The 26,679-nt window shown below is 42.2% G+C and overlaps 3 protein-coding genes and 8 non-coding genes across 11 annotated transcripts; 3 read left to right on the forward strand and 8 right to left on the reverse strand.

Annotated features, from left to right (window-relative positions):
• Positions 1–266: 266 nt before the first annotated feature.
• On the reverse strand, positions 267–5,233 carry LOC115202361 (ladderlectin). The gene is made up of 9 exons (XM_029766481.1): positions 5,131–5,233; positions 4,813–4,900; positions 4,668–4,718; positions 4,494–4,550; positions 4,067–4,117; positions 3,729–3,820; positions 1,652–1,777; positions 730–829; positions 267–537 (listed from the first exon to the last, which is right to left on the reverse strand). Exons 2-9 carry the CDS (start codon positions 4,871–4,873, stop codon positions 464–466), a joined length of 612 nt encoding a protein of 203 aa, XP_029622341.1. The 5' UTR covers positions 4,874–4,900; positions 5,131–5,233; the 3' UTR covers positions 267–463.
• Positions 5,234–11,815: 6,582 nt separating this feature from the next.
• On the forward strand, positions 11,816–14,280 carry LOC115202362 (ladderlectin). Its single transcript, XM_029766482.1, has 9 exons — positions 11,816–11,944; positions 12,150–12,237; positions 12,332–12,382; positions 12,500–12,556; positions 12,791–12,853; positions 13,127–13,218; positions 13,435–13,560; positions 13,814–13,913; positions 14,031–14,280. Exons 2-9 carry the CDS (start codon positions 12,177–12,179, stop codon positions 14,102–14,104), a joined length of 624 nt encoding a protein of 207 aa, XP_029622342.1. The 5' UTR covers positions 11,816–11,944; positions 12,150–12,176; the 3' UTR covers positions 14,105–14,280.
• Positions 14,281–17,698: 3,418 nt separating this feature from the next.
• LOC115202363 (zinc finger protein 391) lies at positions 17,699–20,431 on the reverse strand. The gene is made up of 4 exons (XM_029766483.1): positions 20,040–20,431; positions 19,793–19,926; positions 19,277–19,400; positions 17,699–18,953 (listed from the first exon to the last, which is right to left on the reverse strand). Exons 1-4 carry the CDS (start codon positions 20,296–20,298, stop codon positions 18,154–18,156), a joined length of 1,317 nt encoding a protein of 438 aa, XP_029622343.1. The 5' UTR covers positions 20,299–20,431; the 3' UTR covers positions 17,699–18,153.
• Positions 20,432–20,440: 9 nt separating this feature from the next.
• Positions 20,441–20,529, forward strand: trnay-gua (transfer RNA tyrosine (anticodon GUA)). Its single transcript is given in 2 exon segments — positions 20,441–20,477; positions 20,494–20,529. It is a non-coding gene; the product is annotated as a tRNA-Tyr (tRNA).
• Positions 20,530–20,961: 432 nt separating this feature from the next.
• Positions 20,962–21,050, forward strand: trnay-gua (transfer RNA tyrosine (anticodon GUA)). The gene is given in 2 exon segments: positions 20,962–20,998; positions 21,015–21,050. It is a non-coding gene; the product is annotated as a tRNA-Tyr (tRNA).
• A 169-nt stretch (positions 21,051–21,219) lies between these two features.
• Positions 21,220–21,291, reverse strand: trnae-cuc (transfer RNA glutamic acid (anticodon CUC)). The gene has a single exon. It is a non-coding gene; the product is annotated as a tRNA-Glu (tRNA).
• Positions 21,292–21,750: 459 nt separating this feature from the next.
• On the reverse strand, positions 21,751–21,822 carry trnae-cuc (transfer RNA glutamic acid (anticodon CUC)). Its single transcript has one exon. It is a non-coding gene; the product is annotated as a tRNA-Glu (tRNA).
• A 964-nt stretch (positions 21,823–22,786) lies between these two features.
• trnae-cuc (transfer RNA glutamic acid (anticodon CUC)) lies at positions 22,787–22,858 on the reverse strand. Its single transcript has one exon. It is a non-coding gene; the product is annotated as a tRNA-Glu (tRNA).
• Positions 22,859–23,822: 964 nt separating this feature from the next.
• Positions 23,823–23,894, reverse strand: trnae-cuc (transfer RNA glutamic acid (anticodon CUC)). The gene has a single exon. It is a non-coding gene; the product is annotated as a tRNA-Glu (tRNA).
• A 964-nt stretch (positions 23,895–24,858) lies between these two features.
• trnae-cuc (transfer RNA glutamic acid (anticodon CUC)) lies at positions 24,859–24,930 on the reverse strand. The gene has a single exon. It is a non-coding gene; the product is annotated as a tRNA-Glu (tRNA).
• Positions 24,931–25,893: 963 nt separating this feature from the next.
• trnae-cuc (transfer RNA glutamic acid (anticodon CUC)) lies at positions 25,894–25,965 on the reverse strand. The gene has a single exon. It is a non-coding gene; the product is annotated as a tRNA-Glu (tRNA).
• Positions 25,966–26,679: the final 714 nt, after the last annotated feature.

A 26,679-nucleotide genomic window follows, 5' to 3' on the forward strand; every position in this document is an offset into this window, starting at 1 on the left:
CCAAATGTCCCATCCAAACACACCTCTATCCACACCCTTTGCTAGATTTAACAGCCTTAGCCAAGCCAAAGGCAGGCTCAATAAAGACTAAATAAATACATTGAAGATTTTCCAGACTTTCAGTCATCTCAAACCTTTTCTCATCCCATTTTATGCTGTCAACAAAAAGCACCATATCCATGTTGTTATATTGCCCCTTTAAAGAGCCAGAGATTATCGTAGACAATACTGCCATCTTCCAGAAAGTACTAGCCTATGCAATGTCATAAAGTACTTAAAATAATTTTATTACAGGAAAACAATACAGGTTTAGGTACATAAATGGGCAATTACATTTGAAATTGCATCACATTTAGCCCTTTGGCGAACACTTAAAGTCACTTACAGTCAGAAGTAAACAAAGCACATGTTGAAAGAAGTTAGAAAAGGTGTCAAGCAATTAGCAATATCTTCGCAATGTTGACTAACAGCGATAGTTGTGCACGCAGATGAATGGGTATTGTGTGCCACATCCGAGGTTCCTCCAGCCCTGGCCCACTACAAAAAGACAAACAAAAATCTTAGTAATTTTATCTGGCATATTTTAACACGTCATACAGTTCTGGGACCAGGCTACCTGTCATTACTTTTCAGGTAATATCATTCTAATTTGAGTGTTCCGGATTTACATTTACTATGTTACGTCTAGTCCATGAGACCAGGCTGAACATCTTTAGGTTCATGTCTTACCAGCAGATTGCAGGTACATGCAGGAGTTGCTGGTTGCAGTGCTCTGGCTGTACCAGTTGGTGTAATACATTCCTGAGCGGTCGATCCACATCCAATATCCCTGAGTAAACAAAGAGTCATAAGACTTAGCTACAGCTTGTGAGAGCAAAATTGCAAGATAATACTTTTATTGCATCAAACGGCTGTTTTTTGCAACAGACTAGAGGGTTCTTATAACTCTATTGTGAAATGAAAGCGGGCCTCTGGCAGATAACATGGACAGGAGATTTACAATGTCTTTTGGGTGATAAAACATTCCATAGCATGAGTTAATGTTTCTGTTCTATATAGTACCTGGGAGAGATGACCCCAGGGCCAGACCTGGTCTCTACACAAAGATAACTGTTTTTACAGCAGATACTGTCTGCTGTGAATTATAAGTATATTTCATACTAGTCTTAACCTTGTGACCCATTCCATACATCTGTTGTTCATCATGTAGGTTGAAAGGGGTGTATCTTGGCTATAAAAGACCTTTGTACTTTTGTCTCGGGGCTCTCAACGAATCATCGGAGGGTGATTCGTTGACCATCCATCATTATCGTAGAGCACTCAATCGATGAACTTTATGTGTGTGTGTTGTACTGACCCCTTATTAATACGTGAATAAATATTTAGTTTAAGTATAGCTCTGACTTGAGTGATAAGTTCGTCTCCCCTCATTTGATAGTAAAGAAATTAACCACCACAAGCTGCACTGCTGTCCCTTACCTCTAACAGATCTGATATCATACCTAGCTGCATGATTAAAATATCAGAAGCTTATGCTGAGGCACAGAGTTTTTCTTGTTCTTGGAGGGGAAAACTCTAGGACCAAGAATTGTTTCTGGTCAGGTCACTATGCTTAGATGGCAGAGGTTTTCAAGGCGACCCTTTCTCTCACCTGGAGGTAGAATCCACCGATCCAGGCGGTGGCTCTGTTGGCTGTTCTGGTTATCTGTTGCAGGTAACGATACTCGGGGGAGGAGCTGGCGGAGGCCAGGCTGGCGCCCAGTTCATTGCAGTGTTCCTGAAAGAAGAGCGGGGAGGCGAGGGGTGAGACACTTGTACACACTCACACAGTAGGCCTGCACATGAACAAAAGGGTTGAGCTCCCTCATAGTGACATTACAGTATACAGACACAAACCCACATACATTTTTAAAGTGCACAATTTGCAGTCATAGTAACTAATTCACGTCAGAGAGGGGAGGCAGGGGTGAGACACGTACACTTAATGGTTCCTAATTGCACTTTTTTATTTAATTTTAAATGTAGCCTTTAGGCCTATTCAAATCCAGATACGTCTTATTCGAAAGACATAACCTATAGAATAGGCTAAACATATTCTGTCAAATCTTGAAAGACTTTTTGCACTGTTTATTTATTTGCACTAATTTAGGTTATTTTCGTAGGCTACTTATTTAATTTAGGCTGCTATATTTATTTTATAACGTGTACGCCTGTAGGCTTATTTAGTACTTGTACAGTTCGATAGGCAAAATGCATGTCCTAAAGCCTATTCGTTTTTAGCATAAGCCAATGTTATTTTTGTAAAAAGTGTTATGAAGTATGTTATAAATATCGATTTGTTTTATCTGATTGTATTTAGGATTTTTACAGTTAGGTAGGCAAAACGCATATAGCCAAAGGATAATTATCGGCCTATTCGTTTTTAGCCGAAGCCAATTCAGTGTTATAAAGAATATTATAGCCTAAATAATAATTTGTTTTATCTGATTATTGTTGACTTTATATATAAATGCACAATTTGTAAGTTATTGAAAATAAAGTTGTTTGTGAGACAATTCCGACAGACTCATCATTTATTTTTTGTTCCTGCTATTGATGCTGCGAGGGTTTATATTGCCCGTTACGCAATTCAAGGACATGCATAAACACTTCCGACAATATTATCCAAAATATTAGATTATACGTTTAACTTGTCAAAGTAACGTTTAGGCTACTGCAACTTTTATGGACAGCAGTCTATGTGTAGGCTTATAATATTGGTTAAGAAAGGAATTTTGCCAACACTTTAGTCAAGCAGCCTAAACACACGTAGCCCTACCAGGTTTGTTTAAACTTCCTATTCGATTAGTCTATCTTGCAATTGTTTGTTCTCGCTTTCATTATTACTATAGCTACTACGTTTTATCAAGGCTATTAGCAAACAACTTTCTGAGATGGAACTCCATTAGGCCTATAGACTATATTCATTCGATAGTTGATCATGAAAGAGTAGGTTATTCCTAGACCAACAAGTCACATTCAAATCGAATGGGGATTGGGGAGAGAAGGGGAAATTAAGATTAGCCTAAAAGGCCCATGACCACCCGACATTGGAGAGGAGAGGGAAAAAACACCTTTAGGCCTATCTGACATTTTGCGCTGCTTTAGTGCTCGCCGCTCTTTATACACTACGTTGTTCTCTTGAATTATGTTAATAGTCTATATACATACAAACGCACAGTCATTTTGAAAAAGCATACTTTGCTATTATAGTAGGCCTACATAATGTAGCTTATCTACATTGCTATGTTTTCATTTCTGAAGCCCTTTTACGAAAAGTCCCACTGTACCTAACATCCTTACTAAACCTTACACATACGAGTTACCACACCCGGTCTCGGGATGGCTAACGGGAAATTACTTTGGTCTCCACTGAGTTAGGTAAATCATAATCAACATGTTCTTAAATGGGATGTTCTGGTGTCTCTAGGGCAATTCAGAAAGCTGATTGAGAACCTTATTACTGATGAATGTGTTTGTTTTTATGACTGTCTTTCTTTTTGCTTGCATTTTGTATTTATATGTGTGTTTCTGTAATTTATGTAATTCAGGGCTCATCTGTAAAAGAGACCTCGGTCTCAGTATGACCCCCTGATAAAATAAAGGTTAAATAAAATAGTTATGAATTTATATCAAGCTTTTAGACGCTTTAAATAGGCCTATATTAAATTGAGAAGTGCATGAATTACCTCAGCGTCGAACCAGGACCGAGGAGTGTTCACAAACATGTAACACTTGGACTGGTAGCTGAACCATCCGTCAGGGCAGAACCTGCGTGCCGCTGTGAAGACAAAATACAGCAATTATTTGACATCATAATACCAAGGAGTTGATATTGACAGGAGTATGAACTTTGATCTCACCAGTCATACTGGTGTTTTTTCCCTCCCTGCTAACAGAAAACCAAAAAACACTTGTCTTTCATTACGTGACCACGCATTGCACGATGTACAAAAAGTCCGCAATCGTAGAACCAGTAAAAGTGATAGTTGTTTTACATCATTCACCATAAAATGTGTCAATATACCTTTAGGTGCCGCAGCCACCTCTTCAACAGCCTTAGTCTGTACTTCCTCCTCTGGAAAAGCACAAACAATAAAACAGTCCTCAATATTACTATTTAGCCACCAGCAAATCACTATGTCAGGGAGTTATAGATACTTTTTAAACATGTTTGTTTTCATAGGTATATTTTATAGGTGACAGGTAGTTAAAATCGTTTGTTTCGTACCTATGTGAAGTCTGGCAAAACAGAATGCCTCAAATATAATTTATCAACAAATGAGGCACATAACACACAATACAATCTCACACTCAATTCGTGCAAATATGTTCAAATAGTATTTGCAGCAGATTTCAATGTGAAGTAATTGTAATTGATCAGGAAATGAGGTGATGCTCCACAATAGACAGTGATGCTCCTGCTTGATTAAAGCCCACAGAGAAGAACTGACCTGGGGCGTCACTCAGCTTCTCCTCTGCTGCAGGAGCCTCAACCTCAACAGCCTCCTCTGTAGAAACACGGAACAAGAAAATCAATTTGACTTTCATTCAACTGGGAATTGGGAGAGGAGTTGATTCAGTGCTGTATTACTGCTCTCAATACAAACATAATTAGAGCTACAAACCTGGGGCACTTTTTGGCTCTTCTACCGCCACAGCATCGCTCTCCACAGGAACTTAAAGGGAAAAACACGACTATTGTCATTTTTCAGTAACAATGAATTACCCTGTGCTGTATTAGTGACATTGTTGAGTATTTGGCTGTCTTACCTGCTGCTGCCCTAGCAGAGAGGGCGACACAAAGTAGTGCAAAGATGATCAGAACCTTCATGGTGGTGACGATGGTGGTGCTGCTTGTCTGGATGAAAAGGGAGAGAAGGTGTTGGAGAATCAACTAGAGAGAATGATACACAATCATTTCAGACTATCACTAGACAAGAGTATTTCCCCACACAAGACAACCTTAAAAATCTAGCTCAAAGTTAATCAGCACCACAGTAAATGCATACATCTAAACGGAGAAAGGGAGAGAAAATAAGCCAAGTTGAATGAGTCGACACTCGGGAACAGACACCATAGGACTCGTACCTGTTGTAGTAGGTAAATCACTGTTGTTCTCCTCAGGTACTCTTCCCCAGGTAGGCCAGTGATGGAGTGATGAGTGGAGATTTCTCTACTGTTTATGTACTGTTCTGTCCAGCATGATTTCACTGACGCACGTGCTGTGAATTACGAAACAGCATTGGACTTTGACGGTTTATGATTTTGTATTTATATTTCAGATGAAAAATTCCATACTAGGATTTCAAATACAGCATTTTCAATGCCAGCAGAACATGGCCAGCCCCTGTTTGAAGGTGTGTTCCTGTAAGAGATTGCAAAATAATAGAAATGTCCTTATTGTGATCATTTCCCGACCATAAACCATTTCCTTTTCATCCAATGAGTGGGTCAGACAATAAAGGATTTAGTTTGACTTAAATTAAATACAAAATTAAAGCAGTATCATCAATGTCAATATAATACCAATATCATTATATTATACATTTTATATATACTATATGGCTTTGTGTACGTACTTCAGATCTGATTCAAATACAGCATTTATCAAGGACAAGTGCCTTTTTGAAGGTGTGTTCCAGTAAGTGATGATAAAACCATAATTGTGATAAGGAAATTTCAAACATGGAAAATCAATACGGACATGGATAGATTCAATTTACAGTACGTTTTTATCAGCACTTTTGACCTTGAGATAACGTAGGGGTATGTTCGTTTAGTTATAAACACTTTATTGGTCTTTTGCAGCGATTTGTCTAACATTTCCAGTCTCTCCAACTTAAAGCGGCAATCACCAGTTGAAACAATAACAAATCCTCGTCCCCGCCCTGACCATGTAAAAAGCTGAGGGATGTGGTTGTAAAAATGTCACCACTCTGAAATTGACCTTCCATCAAAATGATAGTTTTAGCATGTTTTGAGGCTATATAGTGTTTGTTTATACTTACTTTATTTACAATCATTGAAGTAAAACAAGCTTCTATTTTGGATTATGATGGGGTTTGACAGTTGACCTAAACTCATCCTTTATAAGTTATATTCTTCAAGAATCAATGGGTACATAGCATTAACTTATTAGTCCAAAAATGGATGTAGCAACAGCAGATTGCCCCTTCAATGTATGTTTATATATTGGAGGGACAAAAGCAGTAGACCAATTTCCATCCTGTATAGAATGTCTTTATCTTATTTCTTGAAAAGACAATCCACATTTACAATAAAGCTTTACTGACAACATGACATAGTAGATGACAACAGCCTAAGTCACACCTAGAGACATAGAACCATATGCAACACAGCCTCCACTCTTCTGGGACGGCTTTCCACTAGATGTTGGACCATTGCTGCGGGGACTTGCTTCCATTCAGCCACAAGAGCATTAGTGAGGTCGGGCACTAATGTTGGGTGATTAGGCCTGGCTCGCAGTCGGCGTTCCAATTCATCCCAAAGGTGTTCAATGGGGTTGAGGTCAGGGCTCTGTGCAGGCCAGTCAAGTTCTTACACACCGATCTCGACAAACCATTTCTGTATGGACCTCGCTTTGTGCACGGGGGCATTGTCATGCTAGAACAGGAAAGGGCCTTCCCCAAACTGTTGCCACAAAGTTGGAAGCACAGAATCGTCATTGTATGCTGTAGCGTTAAGAGTTCCCTTCACTGGAACCAAAGGGCTTAGCTCGAACCATGAAAAACAGCCCCGGACCATTATTCCCCCTCCACCAAAATTTACAGTTGGCACTAATTGGGGGAGGTAGCGTTCTCCTGGCATCCGCCAAACCCAGATTCGTCTGTCCGACTGCCAGATGGTGAAGCGTGATTCATCACTCCAGAGAACGCGTTTCCACTGCTCCAGTCCAATGGCGGCGAGCTTTACACCACTCCAGCCAAAGCTTGACATTGCGAATGGTGATCAAACTGACTTGTTGGAAAGGTGGTATCCTATGACGGTGCCAAGTTGAAAGTCACTGAGCTCTTCAGTAAGGTCATTCTACTGCCAATGTTTGTCTATGGATTTTATACACCTGTCAGTAACAAGTGTGGCTGAAATAGCCGAATCCACTAATTTGAAGTGGTGCCCATATACTTTTGTGTGTACATACTTTTGTGTGTACATACTTTTGTGTGTGTGTGTATATACATATACATATATATATATATATATATATACATATATATATATATATACACACATACATACACACACACACAAAAGTATGTACACACAAAAGTATATATATACACACACACTGTATACAGTGGTGATTTTGGCATGTAAATCTTGGTGGGGAAAAAAAACAGTTCATTCAGCCTCATTTACTGCCTTTTAAAAAAACATAGCTGATATGGCTGACTTGCTTAAACAAAATGTGGTTTCAACTGACAACTGAGATGTACAAACTATGGCATAAGGGGGCGACAAGCGGATAAGAGGCAATCCGTAATTTCGATTAAGACATTAATGAGCGAGTTAGGACGAACGTTGGCAATATAACTATTTGTTAAGCACTTTTGAAATGTACAGCGACAGAATTCTCCCTGTACACCAAGTCAGAACCGTAGGATAAATAAAGGGGGCATATAAGCAGACAATGAAAGCTCTTACAATATTTGATGATTACATTTCTTTAAAACAGGTTTTCGGCACATGTGCACCACCAAGTGGTGCACATGTAGAACAAATCAAATCAAACTTTGTCACATGCGCTGAATACAAGTGTAGACCTTACCGTGAAATGCTTACTTACAAGCCCTTAACCAACAGTGCAGTTCAAGAAGAGTTAAGAAAATATGTACCAAATAAACAAAAGTAAAAAAATTATAAAAAGTAACACAATAACATAACAATAACGAGGCTATATACAGGGGCTCAGTGTGCGGGGGTACAGGTTAGAGGTAATTTGTACATGTACAGTGGGGGAAAAACTTATTTGATTCCCTGCTGATTTTGTACGTTTGCCCACTTACAAAGAAATGATCAGTCTATAATTTTAATGGTAGGTTTATTTGAACAGTGAGAGACAGAATAACAACAACAAAAAATCCAGAAAAACGCATGTCAAAAATGTTATAAAATGATTTGCATTTTAATGAGGGAAATAAGTATTTGACCCCTCTGCAAAACATGACTTAGTACTTGGTGGCAAAACCCTTGTTGGCAATCACAGATGTCAGACGTTTCTTGTAGTTGGCCACCAGGTTTGCACACATCTCAGGAGGGATTTTGTCCCACTCCTCTTCGCAGATCTTCTCCAAGTCATTAAGGTTTTGAGGCTGACGTTTGGCAACTCAAACCTTCAGCTCCCTCCACAGATTTTCTATGGGATTATGGTCTGGAGACTGGCTAGGCCACTCCAGGACCTTAATGTGCTTCTTCTTGAGCCACTCCTTTGTTGCCTTGGCCGTGTGTTTTGGGTCATTGTCATGCTGGAATACCCATCCACGACCCATTTTCAATGCCCTGGCTGAGGGAGGGAGGTTCTCACCCAAGATTTGACGGTACATGGCCCCGTCCATCATCCCTTTGATGCGGTGAAGTTGCCCTGTCCCCTTAGCAGAAAAACACCCCCAAAGCATAATGTTTCCACTTCCATGTTTGATGGTGGAGATGGTGTTCTTGGGGTCATAGGCAGCATTCCTCCTCCTCCAAACACGGCGAGTTGAGTTGATGCCAAAGAGCTCCATTTTGGTCTCATCTGACCACAACACTTTCACCAGTTGTCTTCTGAGTCATTCAGATGTTCAGTGGCAAACTTCAGACGGGCATGTATATGTGCTTTCTTGAGCAGGGGGACCTTGCGGGCGCTGCAGGATTTCAGTCCATCACGGCGTAGTGTGTTACCAATTGTTTTCTTGGTGACTATGGTCCCAGCTGCCTTAAGATCATTGTAGTTCTGGGCTGATTCCTCACCGTTCTCATGATCATTGCAACTCCAGGAGGTGAGATCTTGCATGGAGCCCAGGCCGAGGGATATTGACAGTTCTTTTGGTGTTTCTTCCATTTGCGAATAATCGCACCAAATGTTGTCACCTTCTCACCAAGCTGCTTGGTGATGATCTTGTAGCCCATTCCAGCCTTGTGTAGGTCTACAATCTTGTCCCTGACATCCTTGGAGAGCTCTTTGGTCTTGGCCATGGTGGAGAGCTTGGAATCTGATTGATTGATTGCTTCTGTGGACAGGTGTCTTTTTTACAGGTAACAAGCTGCGGTTAGGAGAACTCCCTTTAAGAGTGTGCTCCTAATCTCAGCTCGTTACCTGTATAAAAGACACCTGGGAGCCAAAAATCTTTCTGATTGAGAAGGGGTCAAATACTTATTTCCCTCATTAAAATGCAAATCAATTTATAACATTTCTGACATGTGTTTTTCTGGATATTTTTGTTGTTATTCTGTCTCTCACTGTTCAAATAAACCTACCATTAAAATTAGACTGATCCTTTCTTTGTCAGTGGGCAAACGTACAAAATCAGCAGGGGATCAAATACCTTTCCCCCCCACTGTAGGTAGGGGTGAAGTGACTATGCATAGATAATAAACAGCGAGTAGCAGCAGTGTACAAAACAAATTGGGGGGGAGGGGGGGCCTTTTGGTCCTAGACATGGCACTCTGGTACCGCTTGCCGTGCAGTAGCAGAGAAAACTGTCTATGACTTTGGTGACTGGAGTCTCTGACAATTTGATGGGCTTTCCTCTGACACCACCTATTATATAGGTCCTGGATTGCAGGAAGCTTGGCCACAGTGATGTACTGGGCCGTACGCACTACCCTCTGTAGCGCCTTACGGTCAGATGCCGAGCAGTTGCCATACCAGGTGGTGATGCAACCGGTCAGGACTCTCTTGATGGTGCAGCTGTAGAACTTTTTGAGGATCTGGGGACCCATGCTAAATCTTTTCAGTCTCCTGAGGGCAAAAAGGTTTTGTCGTGCCCTTTTCATGACTGTCTTGGTGTGTTTGGACCATGACAGATCGTTGGTGATGTGGACACCAACAGTAGACTAAATGATCTCCGCATGTGTGGAGCATGGAGGAGGTGGTGTGATGGTGCTTTGCTGGTGACACTGTTGGTGATTTATTTAGGATTCAAGGCACACTTAACCAGCATGTCTACCACATCATTCTGCAGGGATACACCATCCCAACTGGTTTGCGCTTAGTGGGACTATCATTTGTTTTTCAACAGGACAATGACCCACCTCCAGACTGTGTAAGGGCTATTTGACCAAGGAGAGTTATGGAGTGCTGCATCAGATGACCTGGCCTCCACAATCACCCGACCTCAACCCAATTGAGATGGTTTGGGATGAGTTGGACCGCAGAGTGAAGGAAATGCAGCCAACAAGTGCTCAGCATTTGTGGGAACTCCTTCAGACGGTTGGAAAAGCTTGCCAACCCAAACAGATTAGTTTTCAATCTATGGTGTTTTACATCTCCCCTAATATATATACTGGCCTTGTGGTTAGTGTGCCTGCCCTGAAGTTGGAAGGTTTGGAATTCAATCGCTGGCTGAGATTTACTAAAAACTGGACCCAATGCATCTCTGCTTGGCATTCAGCATTAAGGAGATAGATTAGGGGTTAGGCCTTGCAATAAACTAGCATCTTTTCCAAGCTGCTTCACACTGCAGAAACAGGAGATAGGCTCCTGTTCCTATGAGGCGTTCCGGCTCGTAGAAGCCAAGGCTACTTACGACACAGGCAGCTGGTGGCACCTTAAATGGGGAGGACGGGCTCATAGTAATGGCTGGAAACACATGGTTTCCATGGGTTTAATACCCTTCCAATCACCACATATTGATGATACATTTAAGTTAGTCTGAAACAGAATATTTTTTCATGTCCGACCCACTCGTTGGATGACATCAAGTCAGTTAAGGAAGCAGTTTATGGTCAGCAAAGAATTAAAGGTGATCTCCAGGGCACCGTTCCAGACATGATCACAATAAGGACATTGTTATTATTTTACCACCACTTACTGGAACACAGTAAGTGACATTGATAAAGGCTGTATTTTAATTCCTAATCTGGCAACCTGGTCTCAAAGACTAGACGTAACATAGTAAACCCAAATTAGTATGATATGTTACATTTGGTATGGTTACATAAGACAGGTTACTTCAGGCAAAAACGAAAGAAGGGTGGTTGGTCAAAAATAAAAGTAGGGTGGTTGGTCGGGGTGGATGAGTGGGGTTATAACATGAATGTTTAGCAACCCAAAGGATGTGTGTTCGAATCTTATCATGGACAACTTTACCAATTGAGCTAATTAGCAAATATTTACTACTTTTTAGCTACGTAGCAACTACTTAGCATGTTAGCTAACCCTTCCACTAAACTTAAGCTTTTAACCTAACTCCTAACATGACTAACGTTAGCAGCCTAGCTAATAGCAACCTAGCTAAACTGAGCCACTTAACTAACATTAGCCATAACAAATTGGAATTCGTAACATATGTTTTGCAAATTCATAACATTCTACGAATTGCAATTCGTAACATATCATACACATTTTATTCATACCATATAATATGAAACGGATTATGGACATCCACAAATTAAAATGAAATGTAACATATCATACTAATGGGAGTGTTCTGGATTTACTTTTACTATGTTATGTCTACCCCCGAGTCCAGGTTGAATCTTGAATTTATCATGTGAAGTATAAACACAAAGCCATAAAGTGTCAAAGTCCAATGCTGTTTCGTCATTCACTGCACGTGCATAAGTGAAAGTCTGCGGGACACAACAGTATATAAAGAGAGTACGAATCTCCACTCATCACTCCATCACTGGCCAACCTGAGGAAGAGTACCTGAAGAAAACAGTGATTTATCTACTACAAAAGGTAGCAACTGTTGCCTAGTGTCGACTCATTCAACTTGGCTTATTTTCTCTCCCTTTCTCCGTTTAGATGTATGTATTTACTGTGGTGCTGATGAACTTTTAGCTAGATTTTTAAGGTTGTTTTGTGTGGTGAGTGATAGTCTGAAATGATTGTGTATCATTCTCTCTAGTTGATTCTCCAACACCTTCTCTCCCTTTTCATCCAGACAACCAGCACCACCATCATCACCACCATGAAGGTTCTGATCATCTTTGCACTACTTTGTGTCACCCTCTCTGCTAGGGCAGCAGCAGGTAAGACAGCCAAATACTCAACAATGTCACTAATACAGCACAGGGTAATTCATTGTTACTGAAAAATGACAATAGTCGTGTTTTTCCCTTTAAGTTCCTGTGGAGAGCGATGCTGTGGCGGTAGAAGAGCCAAAAAGTGCCCCAGGTTTGTAGCTCTAATTATGTTTGTATTGAGAGCAGTAATACAGCACTGAATCAACACTTCTCCCAATTCCCAGTTGAATGAAAGTCAAATTGATTTCCTTGTTCCGTGTTTCTACAGAGGAGGCTGTTGAGGTTGAGGCTCCTGCAGCAGAGGAGAAGCTGAGTGACGCCCCAGGTCAGTTCTTCTCTGTGGGCTTTAATCAAGCAGGAGCATCACTGTCTATTGTGGAGCATCACCTCATTTCCTGATCAATAACAATTTATTCACATTGGTACAAAACAAATGAATTAAACTACAGGTCACGTATAAAATATTAGCTAGGAAAAGAAATATATTGAATCTACATCTCATTGTCGGTGATTTGCTGGTGGCTTTCAAAGTGATATTCTTGTCTGATTATGTGTTTAGGTGTCTTTTCAGAAGCTGAGAATGAGGAGGTTGAGGTGGCTGCAGCAGCACCTGAAGATAAAGGTAGGGACTCTCCATGATGAATGATGTTAAGTTAACCATCACTGGTTCTACTATTGATGCCTGTGTACACCGTGCAATGCATGGTCACAATGAAATAACGTTTTGGTTTCCCATCAGCAGGGAGGGAAAAAACACCAGCGTGACTAAAAAAACATTCATGTTTTACATTATGAGATCAAGCGTTTTACTTTGGAAAGTTCATACTCCTGTCAATATCAACTCCTTGGTATTACGATGTCAAATAATTGTTGTATTTTATCTTCGTCTTCACAGCGGCACGCAGGTTCTGCCCTGACGGATGGTTCAGCTACCAGTCCAAGTGTTACATGTTTGTGAACACTCCTCGGTCCTGGTTTGGAGCCGAGGTAATTCATGCACTTCTCAATGTAATATATTTAGTGTCTAAAATCTTGACGTGAATTAGTTACTATGACTACAAATTGTGCACTTTCAAAAAAAATTCTGTGCGTTTGTATACTGTAATGTCACTATGAGGGAGCTCAACCCTTTTGTTCATGTGCAGGCCTACTGTGTGAGTGTGTACAAGTGTCTCACCCCTCGCCTCCCCGCTCTTCTTTCAGGAACACTGCAATGAACTGGGCGCCAGCCTGGCCTCCGCCAGCTCCTCCCCCGAGTATCGTTACCTGCAACAGATAACCAGAACAGCCAACAGAGCCACCGCCTGGATCGGTGGATTCTACCTCCAGGTGAGAGAAAGGGTCGCCTTGAAAACCTCTGCCATCTAAGCATACGTAGCGCCCCAAGTGTTTCTGACAGTGACCGGTCAAGAAACAGTTCCGGGTCCTAGAGTTTTTCCCTCAGAGCACATGGCCGGGAAACACTCTGGGCCTCGTGTTTAAATAGCTTCTGATATTTTAATCATGCAGCTAGGTATGATATCAGATCTGTTAGTGGTAAGGGACAGTAGTGCAGCTAAGTCTTATGACTCTGTTTACTCAGGGAACTTGGATGTGGATCGACCGCTCAGGAATGTATTACACCAACTGGTACAGCCAGAGCACCGCAACCAGCAACTCCTGCATGTACCTGCAATCTGCTGGTAAGACATGAACCTAAAGATGTTACCTGAAAAGCAATGACATCTGGGCATAGGCCGATAACTGTAAGCCGATGAAATGACTGACATTACTTTTTTTTGTCGTTTTTCCTTTGGTAGTGGGCCAGGGGTGGAGGAACTGCGGATGTGGCGGACAATTACCATTCATCTGCGTGCACAACTATCGCTGTTAGTCAACATTGTGAAGATACTGTTAATTGCTTGACACATTTTCTGACTGCTTTCAACATGTGCTTTGTTTACTGACTGTAAGTGACTTTAAGTGTTCGCCAATTTCAAATGTAATTGCCCATTTATGTACCTCAACCTTTTATTGTTTTCCAGTAATAAACATTTTTTTTAAGTACTATGACATTGTAAAGGCTGGTACTTTCTGGAAGATGGCAGTATTGTCTAAGACGGCTCTGGCCTTTAAAAAGGTACATTTGCTTTTTAATTCTACGCATGAATGAATTTGACTTGACCATATAAAAGAGCTGATTAGAAAGGATTTGAGACGAGGACAAAAAGACTGGAAGATACTCAATTTATGGAGCCTCAATTGACCCATTTATCGAGATCTGTCTTGGGCTTGACATCTTCAACTGTACATGGCAGAAAAGTGAGCGGTAAAATAAAAATATGGTGGGGAAACTAACTTTAGAATTCATAGAAGATAAAATGGCAACTTTTTATAAGTTGTTCAATTCAAACAAAACTTTTAACAATGACCGTAGGTCATACACAACCTGGAGAAAGTGCAACTAGTTCTTGTCATTAAAACAATATCTATTTTCACGAAAACAAAGTGACAGTTGGCAACTTGTTAAACTCAAATTCTGATGTGCATTCCTGGTTGTCATTGACATGACTATTATCATGGATAAATGTCATAGAAAAACCACAAATCTCAAGGCTCAATTTATCTACGTCTTGTAATAACTTACCTCATGTGAAATGTCCACCCGTTCGTTTTCTGCTGGCTTCTTGTGACGGTGATAGCGCACCTGCCACTAATGAAAATGAGGAATCTTACACAAATAATAATATAATAATTATCAATAATTTTGCTCTTTCTTTAGCCATCTTACATATAAAACCTTATTTGTTCATCAAAAATTGTGAATAACTCACCACCTTGACATTGTTTGTAAGCTTGAGTTCATTTATACACAAAAAAGTCATACAATGATGGAAAGACCTGTATGTTGTCCTTAATGCAGACAGAAAAGTGCTCCAACTTCTTAATCATAGCCTCAATTTTGTCCCGCACATTGAATATAGTTGTGGAGTCCCTGTAATCTAGATTCAGATCATTCAGGCGAGAAAAAACATCACCAAGATAGGCCAGTCGTGTGAGAAACTCGTCATCGTGCTTCCCTGAATCTCAGGTGGCTCCTGAGATTCCTCTGTTGCTGTGGAGGTCCTCTTTGCTGCCTGTCCTTTCAACCATTCTGCAGCCATCTGTAACAACACATTCATACTGCTCTAAATAACAATAACCAGGCCATTTCATCAAAACAATAGAGTGGTATAGTTTGGCACACACTCAGTCACCCACACACACATTCTAAAGGTGACATACCTTGGTGATGAACTCATCTTCTCTCTTGGTCTTTCTGGCCCAGAGGTTCGTGACTTTGTCATACCAGCGCTGCTCCCGAGCTCCTGACAAACCCTCAACTGTTCATTCTCTATGCACATTATGGCCATGTTCTGGTGGAGCTGATCGTCCAGCTTTTCCCCTTTCACAAAGTCCTGAATGCGCTTCAGGCAGGGGAAGCTTTCCTCCACGTCGGCTGAGGTCACTCCAATGGTCGCCACAAGGCACATCAGCTTGTAGAGCTCTGGTAGTGGGTTCTTCTGGGACCGGATGAAACAGAGCTTGTGGCTGTCCTGCTGCTGTCCTTGGCCTGTGTAGAACGCCTTCAGGTCCACTCTGAGCCTGTCCATGTTGAAGAAGCCCCCGTAGAGCTTCGCCAGGCTATCCAACACGTCTGTTGCAAAATGGATGTTTGTTAATGTCAGTGAACTTCGCTGGATCCAGCAGCTCGAGGAAGCGTATGTCATCCAGATGTGTGTAACAAACCTGGATCTGAGAGATGAGGGTTTCCAGAGCTACGTAGTACACAGCCTTGAAGTGTGTCAGAGGGTCTAAGTCATCCGTCCACTTGAGACTCTCGCATGGATGTTGAGCCAAACTCTCAGCCTTCTGGTAGACGCTGTCGAAGGCAGAGTCAGACTTCTTTCTCTGGATGTGTTGAACCAGCTCCTCAATGCTAGCTTTGCAGGCTGCCACATCCATTGCTTTGTGCTTCAGAGTGTCAAACGCAACATCAATGTTGGGGAAAACCTGCTCGTAGGTGAAGAGCTGGAACACAAACGGGAAATCCTCAAGTTTCGAAACAAGATTGTTTGCTTCATAGGATGATTCGCCATTTACCTCATCCATGTTCCCAATGTGGTTGATGGTGTTGTAAAATGCGTGGTAGGTGTTCGCCACTTCACTGAGGAGCATTGAGTTGTTGTCCTGTGGCAGTCGGTCAGCATTGACCTCGCTCCAAGTTTCATTGAAGAACCTCAGTCGGTGGGGAACAAAAATGAAGGGAACGGCCTCAGATCACAAAATATCACCTTCAGTCAACACAGTGCTGAGACAGTGTGAGTAGGAGTTGACGAAGACAGTGTTGTGGACCATGTCCCTCACTTTTGCCGTCTGCATGTTTAGCTCGTGCGCAGACACGGCCCATCCATTGTAAGACTGTACCACAAGTTTTTTTTCTCTCGCAGTCATGGTCGGCAATTTCCATACATATAAGGTCAGACCCCCCCCCCCCTCAAAACATGGTTAAAACTCTAATTTTGATATCACGGTTGGTCAGTCCTTGTATCCATAGCTCGGTCTATGAATTTGAGAGTTGGTACATTACTTCAGCCTCCTCCTTATGCTTTTTACCGAAAACAGGGGTGGCTAGGACGCTTTGTTATTGTTTCAACTGCTGATTGCTGCTGCAAGATGAAAGTGAAATAAATACAAGTTATTCTAGCAATACTTAATACCCAGAGCAAGTGAAATACGTATTATTAAGATTTGTTTTCCCAATGAAATGCAACAGTATATGTTATGCTATATATGTGGACAGACTCAGGACAGGATACAATATTTTATCATTACAAGAAGCATGGATTGGATATAATGTACACAGTGAATACCAGCTGCTTTGTCGAAATGACATTTGTTAAAACAAACAAATAAAATATATGTAGGCTAATATTTGTAGTAGAGTAAAAAGGGTCAGTAGGGAAAACGACCTTGATCAGAATAAACTTTGTTTTCACTAGCCACAATGTCACATCTGGCTATATCGTAAAAATGTATGTATTTTCTTTTTTGCTCTTCATGTTAAGGTTAGGGTTAGGCATAAGGATAGCAGTGTGGTTAGGTTTAAAATCCAAATGTAAAAAGAGAAATTGTAGAAACTGCCGGGCTTATGACTTTGTAGCTGTGGAAGCTAGTGACGACCAATAAACTTTGAGAGAAACATAACTCAACAGGGGGAGATCTATTTCTGTCCAATCAGAACGTGAAGGGGTGATTTGGCTTTGTGTGTCAATCCCCTCATACTATTGTTACCGCCACAGTAATGATAGAAGTTGTAGTAGTCACTGTCGATGTACTTCGTAATGGTGCAAATTAAAATGTCAGCTAAAATTGAACTAAACATTGATCAAATTACCTAAAATAACAATGTGATATTATAAGAAAAAACAATAAATGTATGCACAGGTCAATCTGTCCCACACACGTAGACACTTTACTCAAGACACTTAAGTCTCCTCAACAAAGCAATAGAATACGCAGAGTTCAACAAACTTGGTTTTAGGTTTACAATTTCCCCCATGATAGCACAAGACCACTAGCATGGGCACCAGTCTGTTTAGCTAACGTTCCACTCCTTGTGCTCTGTGCCATTGCCAAACAATAACGTTATTTCCAACAACAAATCAGCAACTCCTCGCAAAATCCAGCTGCATATTAAACGCTGAGATTGAAGAAAGGCCCGTCTCTATGGCCCATAGCACAAGGAGTGGAACGTTAGCTAAACAGACTGGTACCCAGACTACAGGACCACAACATTCTAGTCAGAACGCAGATTAGAATGTTACGGCCATGGAACATTTGGTGCCAACAAGTAAACATAGACGGTAGTTTGTTGCAGTTACTCTGTATATCTACAGCTCTTTAATCTTTACACAAGTGTTTCTCCAGGCAGTGTTTCTGAGTGAAACACTTGCCACACCGCTCACAGCCAAAGGGCTTCTCCCCAGTGTGAACCCTCTTGTGAGTTTTAAGGTTACAGAGGTAGGCAAAGCTCTTGCCGCAGTAGTTGCAGATGAACGGACGCTCCCCCGTGTGAGTAAACTGGTGGGTCTTAAGAGTTTGTTTCGTACTGAAAGCCTTCCCGCATATCTCGCAGCCGAAAGCCCTGCTGTGACTGGTGGAGTGTGCGATGAGAGCTTTCTTATTGTGAAACATCTTGCCGCACGCCTCGCAGTCCAACCTTGTGCCGAAGCCGTGAGCTGCCACCATGTGATTCTTCCGGCTCTGGGCGTGACAGAACGCCTTGCCACACTCCCCGCACTCGTGATTCCCCTCCCCTCCCCTGTGACAGAGCTGGTGCTTCTTGAGGTTGTTAATCTGGGAGAAACCCTTGCCGCACTGTTTGCAGACGAACGGCCTCTCCCTCGTGTGAACCCGCTCGTGGATTATCACCTGGCTACGGTAGTTGAAGCGTTTGTTGCAGTATGAACAGGCGTGCATTTCCCTGCCCGTGAGGTGGTCGACCATCTTGTTTTCTGCGACACTGGGGGTGAAGCTGACGGTGTCGCTCTCTGACCCCGGCTCAGACTTGACCCACATCTCCAGCTCTTCGCTGAAGCCTTGGCTGGTGTCTTCTTCCTCGGGCTCTGCTGTGGAGCTGTGGTACGCCTCTGACTGGCTCTCGTCCATGGCCTGGAAATCATCTTCTAGGGACAGGCCACCTGCAGAAACAGTGAGAGTGAAGTGACGATTTTGGAGCATTTGTTGACAATGACAACGTAGTTTAGTGGGAAGTATCAGAACAACATGCGTTTTAACATTCAAGTTAGTTTTCATTTAAAGTCAGCTTTAACATAAGATAAGATAGATAAGCTAAATACTGGTTTATCCCTGTTGGGAAATGTTGGTTGCGGCTCTGTGCACACATAAAAGCACATATTCAAACAGAGAAGGGACAGTAGACGCAGGTAGAAAAAGTGCAGTTCACACAACAGAACACTGTCAACATGATCACAGTGTTAGTAGTATTGTCAGACATAACTACCATTTCCTTCTCCACTGATAATGATGTGCTCTGCTTCCTCCGGGTGACTAGCCTCCACAACCTCCTCCGGCCTGTCCTCACCTTTAGGGTCTGGTTGTAAAATGATCTGTTTCACGTCAGGACACTGCAACAAATAGGAGGTTAAACGTTTAAACTAACATTATACCACTTCTATAACATACAAGCCATTGCACTCCAAAGCTAACGTTGTATGTGGACACAAACTGAACAACATGGGTGAGTGACTGCCACTGACCGACAATACTTTTCTCTCTGACACACGGGGGTTTCTAATGTGATATGAAAACATGTAATGCTACACTCGCTATTCATTGGTTGTCAATATACCGTTATGGCTAAAAAGTGGTCAATTTGGTAAAACAAGAACATAATGAGAGGTGTTGTTCCATCCTAGTCTTATAATTAATTGATACAATACACCATCCATATAGCTAGGCCAACATTGACATGCAGCAGTTCAAGGACCAGACACCATAAATAGGAGTGTTAACCAACTTCCTCCTTCACTGTTTTGCGCTGCGGTGCACTGGTTTCTCCCACTTCGATGGCAGCACCCAATCCATAGTGCCTCTCACTCAAAACCAACTGTTTGCCCGGAAACCACTGGTCCCCCACGGCTTTATTATTCTCTGCACACAACAATAAAAGGGTGATGTAGGCTACTTATAGTGACTTTTTACATGCATGATTACACAGAGCTAGCTACAGTCAATATAAGAGAACATCGTCACACTCAACCTACGGATCTCGTCGCAAAGCTGAACTTCTAAAGATATATCAACAGAAGAGGTGACCCGCTTTGGTCTCTCGGTCCCGAGCTCGATTTGCATACAGTGCAATGCCTTCCGAAGAGCGTCATTCTCTCCCTGTTGTCGGGATATCTCCGAGAATAGAAGGGCAGAACTGTAATCGACCAGTTTTGTAATCTCTGCAACGGCAGACGTCGTCAGCGTCTCCATAATTGAAGAAAGTTGCGCCTGGAAAGACCCGTTTGTAGACATTTCGGCAGTTCTGACGAGCGGTCAATACACGGAAATCTCACGATGGCTGAATGGTCGACGTTGATCAACATCCGGTAGAAAATACTAAACTCAATGCTACGGTACAAACGTGTACCTTTTGCACCAACGATTTCTCCATGTTCCTTCGATAGCTCAGTTGGTAGAGCGGAGGACTGTAGAACGGTAAATGCTGTAATCCTTAGGTCGCTGGTTCAAATCCGGCTCGAAGGAGGACCCTTTTTCTACCTCATCAATGCGCCCCAAAAATTATTTTTACCTGTTATTCGCACATCCCCCTATAGAGAATAATATGTGCATTTCCAGTTTCCTTAAAGATAGTCCAGACGTACGAATCCAATCATACAGAAGAGTTCAAAACACTTGAAGTTTTATCCACAATTATCCACATTCGATAGCTCAGTTGGTAGAGCCGAGGACAATTAAATACTGAATGCTGTAAATCCGGCTCGAAGGAGGAACCTTTTCCTACCTCATAAAGGCCCCTAAAATATATGCTTTTGCCTGTTGTTCGCACATTCCCCTATAGAGAATAAAACGTGCATTTCTAGTTTCCTAATTAAGAAACAATCCACATTAACTCACAAAATAGTAATGACGAATTCAGAACACATAGATAATCCGCAATTATATAGCTTTTATTGTCCTTCGATAGCTCAGTTGGTAGAGCGGAGGACTGTAGAACGGTAAATGCTGAAATCCTTAGGTCGCTGGTTCAAATCCGGCTCGAAGGAGGATATTTTTGTATTCATGTCATAAATTTAGCGTTAGCCATCAAGTTATTCAAAAGTACCCAGTGACTTATAATATATTGTCATAGTTGTATGGATAGAATTGCAATGTAAAATTGTACTTGTGTGTAATATCCTACTAAATTAATTGTAACAGCTCGCAAAAGACTTGTTCCCTGACCGGGAATCGAACCCGGGCCGCGGCGGTGAGAGCGCCGAATCCTAACCACTAGACCACCAGGGAAGGATACTGAGAGGCAACTCGATTCACAATTTGAAATGGTACATAAGTGCGATAACTGACAAAATGAATTGTGACAGGTTGCACGAGTAAACAAGTCGCAAAAGACTAGTTCCCTGACCGGGAATAGAACCCCGGCTGCGAGAGCGCCGAATCCTAACCACTAGACCACCAGGAAAGGATACTGCAGGGCAAATCGTTTCACAATTTGAAATGGTACATATGTGCGATAACTGACAAAATGAATTGTGACAGGTTGCACGAGTAAACAAGTCGCAAAAGACTAGTTCCCTGACCGGGAATAGAACCCCGGCTGCGAGAGTGCCGAATCCTAACCACTAGACCACCAGGAAAGGATACTGCAGGGCAAATCGTTTCACAATTTGAAATGGTACATATGTGCGATAACTGACAAAATGAATTGTGACAGGTTGCACGAGTAAACAAGTCGCAAAACACTAGTTCCCTGACCGGGAATCGAACCCGGGCCGCGGCGGTGAGAGCGCCGAATCCTAACCACTAGACCACCAGGGAAGGATACTGCAGTGCAAATCGGTTCACAATTTGAAATGGTACAGACAGTTGAAGTCAGAAATGTACAAACACTTAGGTTGGAGTCATTAACACTCGTTTGTCAACCACTCCACACATTTCTTGTTAACCAAGTATAGTTTGGGCAAGTCGGTTAGGACTTCTACTTTGTGCATGACACAAGTCATTTTTCCAACAATTGTTTACAGACAGATTATTTCACTTATAATTCACTATATCACAAATGCAGTGGGGTCAGAAGTTTACAAACACTAAGTTGGCTGTGCCTTTAAACAGCTTGGAAAATTCCCGAAAATGATGTCATGGCTTTAGAATCTTCTGATAGGCTAATTGACATCATTTGAGTCAATTGGAGGTGTACCTGTAGATGTATTTCAAGGCCTACCTTCAAACTCAGTGCCTCTTTGCTTGACATCATGGGAAAATCAAAAGAAATCAGCCAAGTGCAAATCAATCCCAGAACAACAGCAAAGGACCTTGTGAAGATGCTGGGGAAACAGGTACAAAAGTTTCTCTATCCACAGTAAAACGAGTCCTATATCGACATAACCTGAAAGGGCGCTCAGCAAGGAAGAAGCTACTGCTCCAAAACCGCCATAAAAAAGCCAGACTACAGTTTGTGGAGAAAGATCGTAGTTTTTGGAGAAATGTCCTCTGGTCTGATGAAACAAAAATAGAACTGTTTGGCCATAATGACCATTGTTATGTTTGGAGGAAATAGGGGGAGGCTTGCAAGCCGTAGAACACCATACCAACAGTGAAGCACGGGGGTGGCAGCATGATGTTGTGGGGGTGCTTTGCTGCAGGAGGGACTGGTGCACCACTCGAACACCAGGGAAGGACACTGCAGGGCAAATCGGTTCGCAATTTGAAGTGGTACAGATGTGCGATAACCTACTAAAATCATTATGACGGGTTGCACAAGTAAACAAGGAGCAAAGACTAGTTCCCTGACCGGGAATCGAACCCGGGCCGCGGCGGTGAGAGCGCCGAATCCTTACCACTAGACCACCAGGGAAGGATACTGCAGTGCAAATCGGTTCACAATTTGAAATGGTACAGACAGTTGAAGTCAGAAATGTACAAACACTTAGGTTGGAGTCATTAACACTCGTTTGTCAACCACTCCACACATTTCTTGTTAACCAAGTATAGTTTGGGCAAGTCGGTTAGGACTTCTACTTTGTGCATGACACAAGTCATTTTTCCAACAATTGTTTACAGACAGATTATTTCACTTATAATTCACTATATCACAAATCCAGTGGGGTCAGAAGTTTACAAACACTAAGTTGGCTGTGCCTTTAAACAGCTTGGAAAATTCCCGAAAATGATGTCATGGCTTTAGAATCTTCTGATAGGCTAATTGACATCATTTGAGTCAATTGGAGGTGTACCTGTAGATGTATTTCAAGGCCTACCTTCAAACTCAGTGCCTCTTTGCTTGACATCATGGGAAAATCAAAAGAAATCAGCCAAGTGCAAATCAATCCCAGAACAACAGCAAAGGACCTTGTGAAGATGCTGGGGAAACAGGTACAAAAGTATCTCTATCCAGAGTAAATCGAGTCATATATCGACATAACCTGAAAGGGCTCTCAGCAAGGAAGAAGCTACTGCTCCAAAACCGCCATAAAAAAGCCAGACTACAGTTTGTGGAGAAAGATCGTAGTTTTTGGAGAAATGTCCTCTGGTCTGATGAAACAAAAATAGAACTGTTTGGCCATAATGACCATTGTTATGTTTGGAGGAAATAGGGGGAGGCTTGCAAGCCGAAGAACACCATACCAACCGTGAAGCACGGGGGTGGCAGCATGATGTTGTGGGGGTGCTTTGCTGCAGGAGGGACTGGTGCACCACTCGAACACCAGGGAAGGACACTGCAGGGCAAATTGGTTCGCAATTTGAAGTGGTACAGACGTGCGATAACCTACTAAAATCATTATGACGGGTTGCACAAGTAAAAAAGGAGCAAAGACTAGTTCCCTGACCGGGAATCGAACCCGGGCCGCGGCGGTGAGAGCGCCGAATCCTAACCACTAGACCACCAGGGAAGGATACTGCAGTGCAAATCGGTTCACAATTTGAAATGGTACAGACAGTTGAAGTCAGAAATGTACAAACACTTAGGTTGGAGTCATTAACACTCGTTTGTCAACCACTCCACACATTTCTTGTTAACCAAGTATAGTTTGGGCAAGTCGGTTAGGACTTCTACTTTGTGCATGACACAAGTCATTTTTCCAACAATTGTTTACAGACAGATTATTTCACTTATAATTCACTATATCACAAATCCAGTGGGGTCAGAAGTTTACAAACACTAAGTTGGCTGTGCCTTTAAACAGCTTGGAAAATTCCCGAAAATGATGTCATGGCTTTAGAATCTTCTGATAGGCTAATTGACATCATTTGAGTCAATTGGAGGTGTACCTGTAGATGTATTTCAAGGCCTACCTTCAAACTCAGTGCCTCTTTGCTTGACATCATGGGAAAATCAAAAGAAATCAGCCAAGTGCAAATCAATCCCAGAACAACAGCAAAGGACCTTGTGAAGATGCTGGGGAAACAGGTACAAAAGTATCTCTATCCAGAGTAAATCGAGTCATATATCGACATAACCTGAAAGGGCTCTCAGCAAGGAAGAAGCTACTGCTCCAAAACCGCCATAAAAAAGCCAGACTACAGTTTGTGGAGAAAGATCGTAGTTTTTGGAGAAATGTCCTCTGGTCTGATGAAACAAAAATAGAACTGTTTGGCCATAATGACCATTGTTATGTTTGGAGGAAATAGGGGGAGGCTTGCAAGCCGAAGAACACCATACCAACCGTGAAGCACGGGGGTGGCAGCATGATGTTGTGGGGGTGCTTTGCTGCAGGAGGGACTGGTGCACCACTCGAACACCAGGGAAGGACACTGCAGGGCAAATTGGTTCGCAATTTGAAGTGGTACAGACGTGCGATAACCTACTAAAATCATTATGACGGGTTGCACAAGTAAAAAAGGAGCAAAGACTAGTTCCCTGACCGGGAATCTAACCCGGGCCGCGGCGGTGAGAGCGCCGAATCCTAACCACTAGACCACCAGGGAAGGATACTGCAGTGCAAATCGGTTCACAATTTGAAATGGTACAGACAGTTGAAGTCAGAAATGTACAAACACTTAGGTTGGAGTCATTAACACTCGTTTGTCAACCACTCCACACATTTCTTGTTAACCAAGTATAGTTTGGGCAAGTCGGTTAGGACTTCTACTTTGTGCATGACACAAGTCATTTTTCCAACAATTGTTTACAGACAGATTATTTCACTTATAATTCACTATATCACAAATCCAGTGGGGTCAGAAGTTTACAAACACTAAGTTGGCTGTGCCTTTAAACAGCTTGGAAAATTCCCGAAAATGATGTCATGGCTTTAGAATCTTCTGATAGGCTAATTGACATCATTTGAGTCAATTGGAGGTGTACCTGTAGATGTATTTCAAGGCCTACCTTCAAACTCAGTGCCTCTTTGCTTGACATCATGGGAAAATCAAAAGAAATCAGCCAAGTGCAAATCAATCCCAGAACAACAGCAAAGGACCTTGTGAAGATGCTGGGGAAACAGGTACAAAAGTATCTCTATCCAGAGTAAATCGAGTCATATATCGACATAACCTGAAAGGGCTCTCAGCAAGGAAGAAGCTACTGCTCCAAAACCGCCATAAAAAAGCCAGACTACAGTTTGGGGAGAAAGATCGTAGTTTTTGGAGAAATGTCCTCTGGTCTGATGAAACAAAAATAGAACTGTTTGGCCATAATGACCATTGTTATGTTTGGAGGAAATAGGGGGAGGCTTGCAAGCTGAAGAACACCATACCAACCGTGAAGCACATGGGTGGCAGCATGATGTTGTGGGGGTGCTTTGCTGCAGGAGGGACTGGTGCACCACTCGAACACCAGGGAAGGACACTGCAGGGCAAATTGGTTCGCAATTTGAAGTGGTACAGACGTGCGATAACCTACTAAATCATTATGACGGGTTGCACAAGTAAAAAAGGAGCAAAGACTAGTTCCCTGACCGGGAATCTAACCCGGGCCGCGGCGGTGAGAGCGCCGAATCCTAACCACTAGACCACCAGGGAAGGATACTGCAGTGCAAATCGGTTCACAATTTGAAATGGTACAGACAGTTGAAGTCAGAAATTTACAAACACTTAGGTTGGAGTCATTAACACTCGTTTGTCAACAACTCCACACATTTCTTGTTAACCAAGTATAGTTTTGGCAAGTCGGTTAGGACTTCTACTTTGTGCATGATACAAGTCATTTTTCCAACAATTGTTTACAGACAGATTATTTCACTTATAATTCACTATATCACAAATGCAGTGGGGTCAGAAGTTTACAAACACTAAGTTGGCTGTGCCTTTAAACAGCTTGGAAAATTGCCGAAAATGATGTCATGGCTTTAGAATCTTCTGATAGGCTAATTGACATCATTTGAGTCAATTGGAGGTGTACCTGTAGATGTATTTCAAGGCCTACCTTCAAACTCAGTGCCTCTTTGCTTGACATCATGGGAAAATCAAAAGAAATCAGCCAAGTGCAAATCAATCCCAGAACAACAGCAAAGGACCTTGTGAAGATGCTGGGGAAACAGGTACAAAAGTTTCTCTATCCACAGTAAAATCGAGTCCTATATCGACATAACCTGAAAGGGCTCTCAGCAAGGAAGAAGCTACTGCTCCAAAACCGCCATAAAAAAGCCAGACTACAGTTTGTGGAGAAAGATCGTAGTTTTTGGAGAAATGTCCTCTGGTCTGATGAAACAAAAATAGAACTGTTTGGCCATAATG

This window comes from Salmo trutta, chromosome 11 (genome assembly GCF_901001165.1).
Source record: "Salmo trutta chromosome 11, fSalTru1.1, whole genome shotgun sequence".
Classification (NCBI taxonomy): domain Eukaryota; kingdom Metazoa; phylum Chordata; class Actinopteri; order Salmoniformes; family Salmonidae; genus Salmo; species Salmo trutta.

Excerpts from the sequence above, each read along its gene's own strand:
- LOC115202361 (XM_029766481.1), bottom strand. The coding sequence starts at position 4,873 with ATGAAGGTTCTGATCATCTTTGCACTACTTTGTGTCGCCCTCTCTGCT. Across the intron at positions 3,821-4,066 it reads GGTGGCTGCGGCACCTAAAG|CGGCACGCAGGTTCTGCCCT; the intron begins GTATATTGACAC and ends TTGTCTTCACAG. Across the intron at positions 1,778-3,728 it reads GGTCCTGGTTCGACGCTGAG|GAACACTGCAATGAACTGGG; the intron begins GTAATTCATGCA and ends CTCTTCTTTCAG.
- LOC115202362 (XM_029766482.1), top strand. The coding sequence starts at position 12,177 with ATGAAGGTTCTGATCATCTTTGCACTACTTTGTGTCACCCTCTCTGCT. Across the intron at positions 12,383-12,499 it reads AGAGCCAAAAAGTGCCCCAG|AGGAGGCTGTTGAGGTTGAG; the intron begins GTTTGTAGCTCT and ends GTGTTTCTACAG. Across the intron at positions 12,557-12,790 it reads GAAGCTGAGTGACGCCCCAG|GTGTCTTTTCAGAAGCTGAG; the intron begins GTCAGTTCTTCT and ends TTATGTGTTTAG.
- LOC115202363 (XM_029766483.1), bottom strand. The coding sequence starts at position 20,298 with ATGTCTACAAACGGGTCTTTCCAGGCGCAACTTTCTTCAATTATGGAG. Across the intron at positions 19,927-20,039 it reads TCAGCTTTGCGACGAGATCC|AGAATAATAAAGCCGTGGGG; the intron begins GTAGGTTGAGTG and ends TGTTGTGTGCAG. Across the intron at positions 18,954-19,276 it reads TATCAGTGGAGAAGGAAATG|GTGGCCTGTCCCTAGAAGAT; the intron begins GTAGTTATGTCT and ends CTGTTTCTGCAG.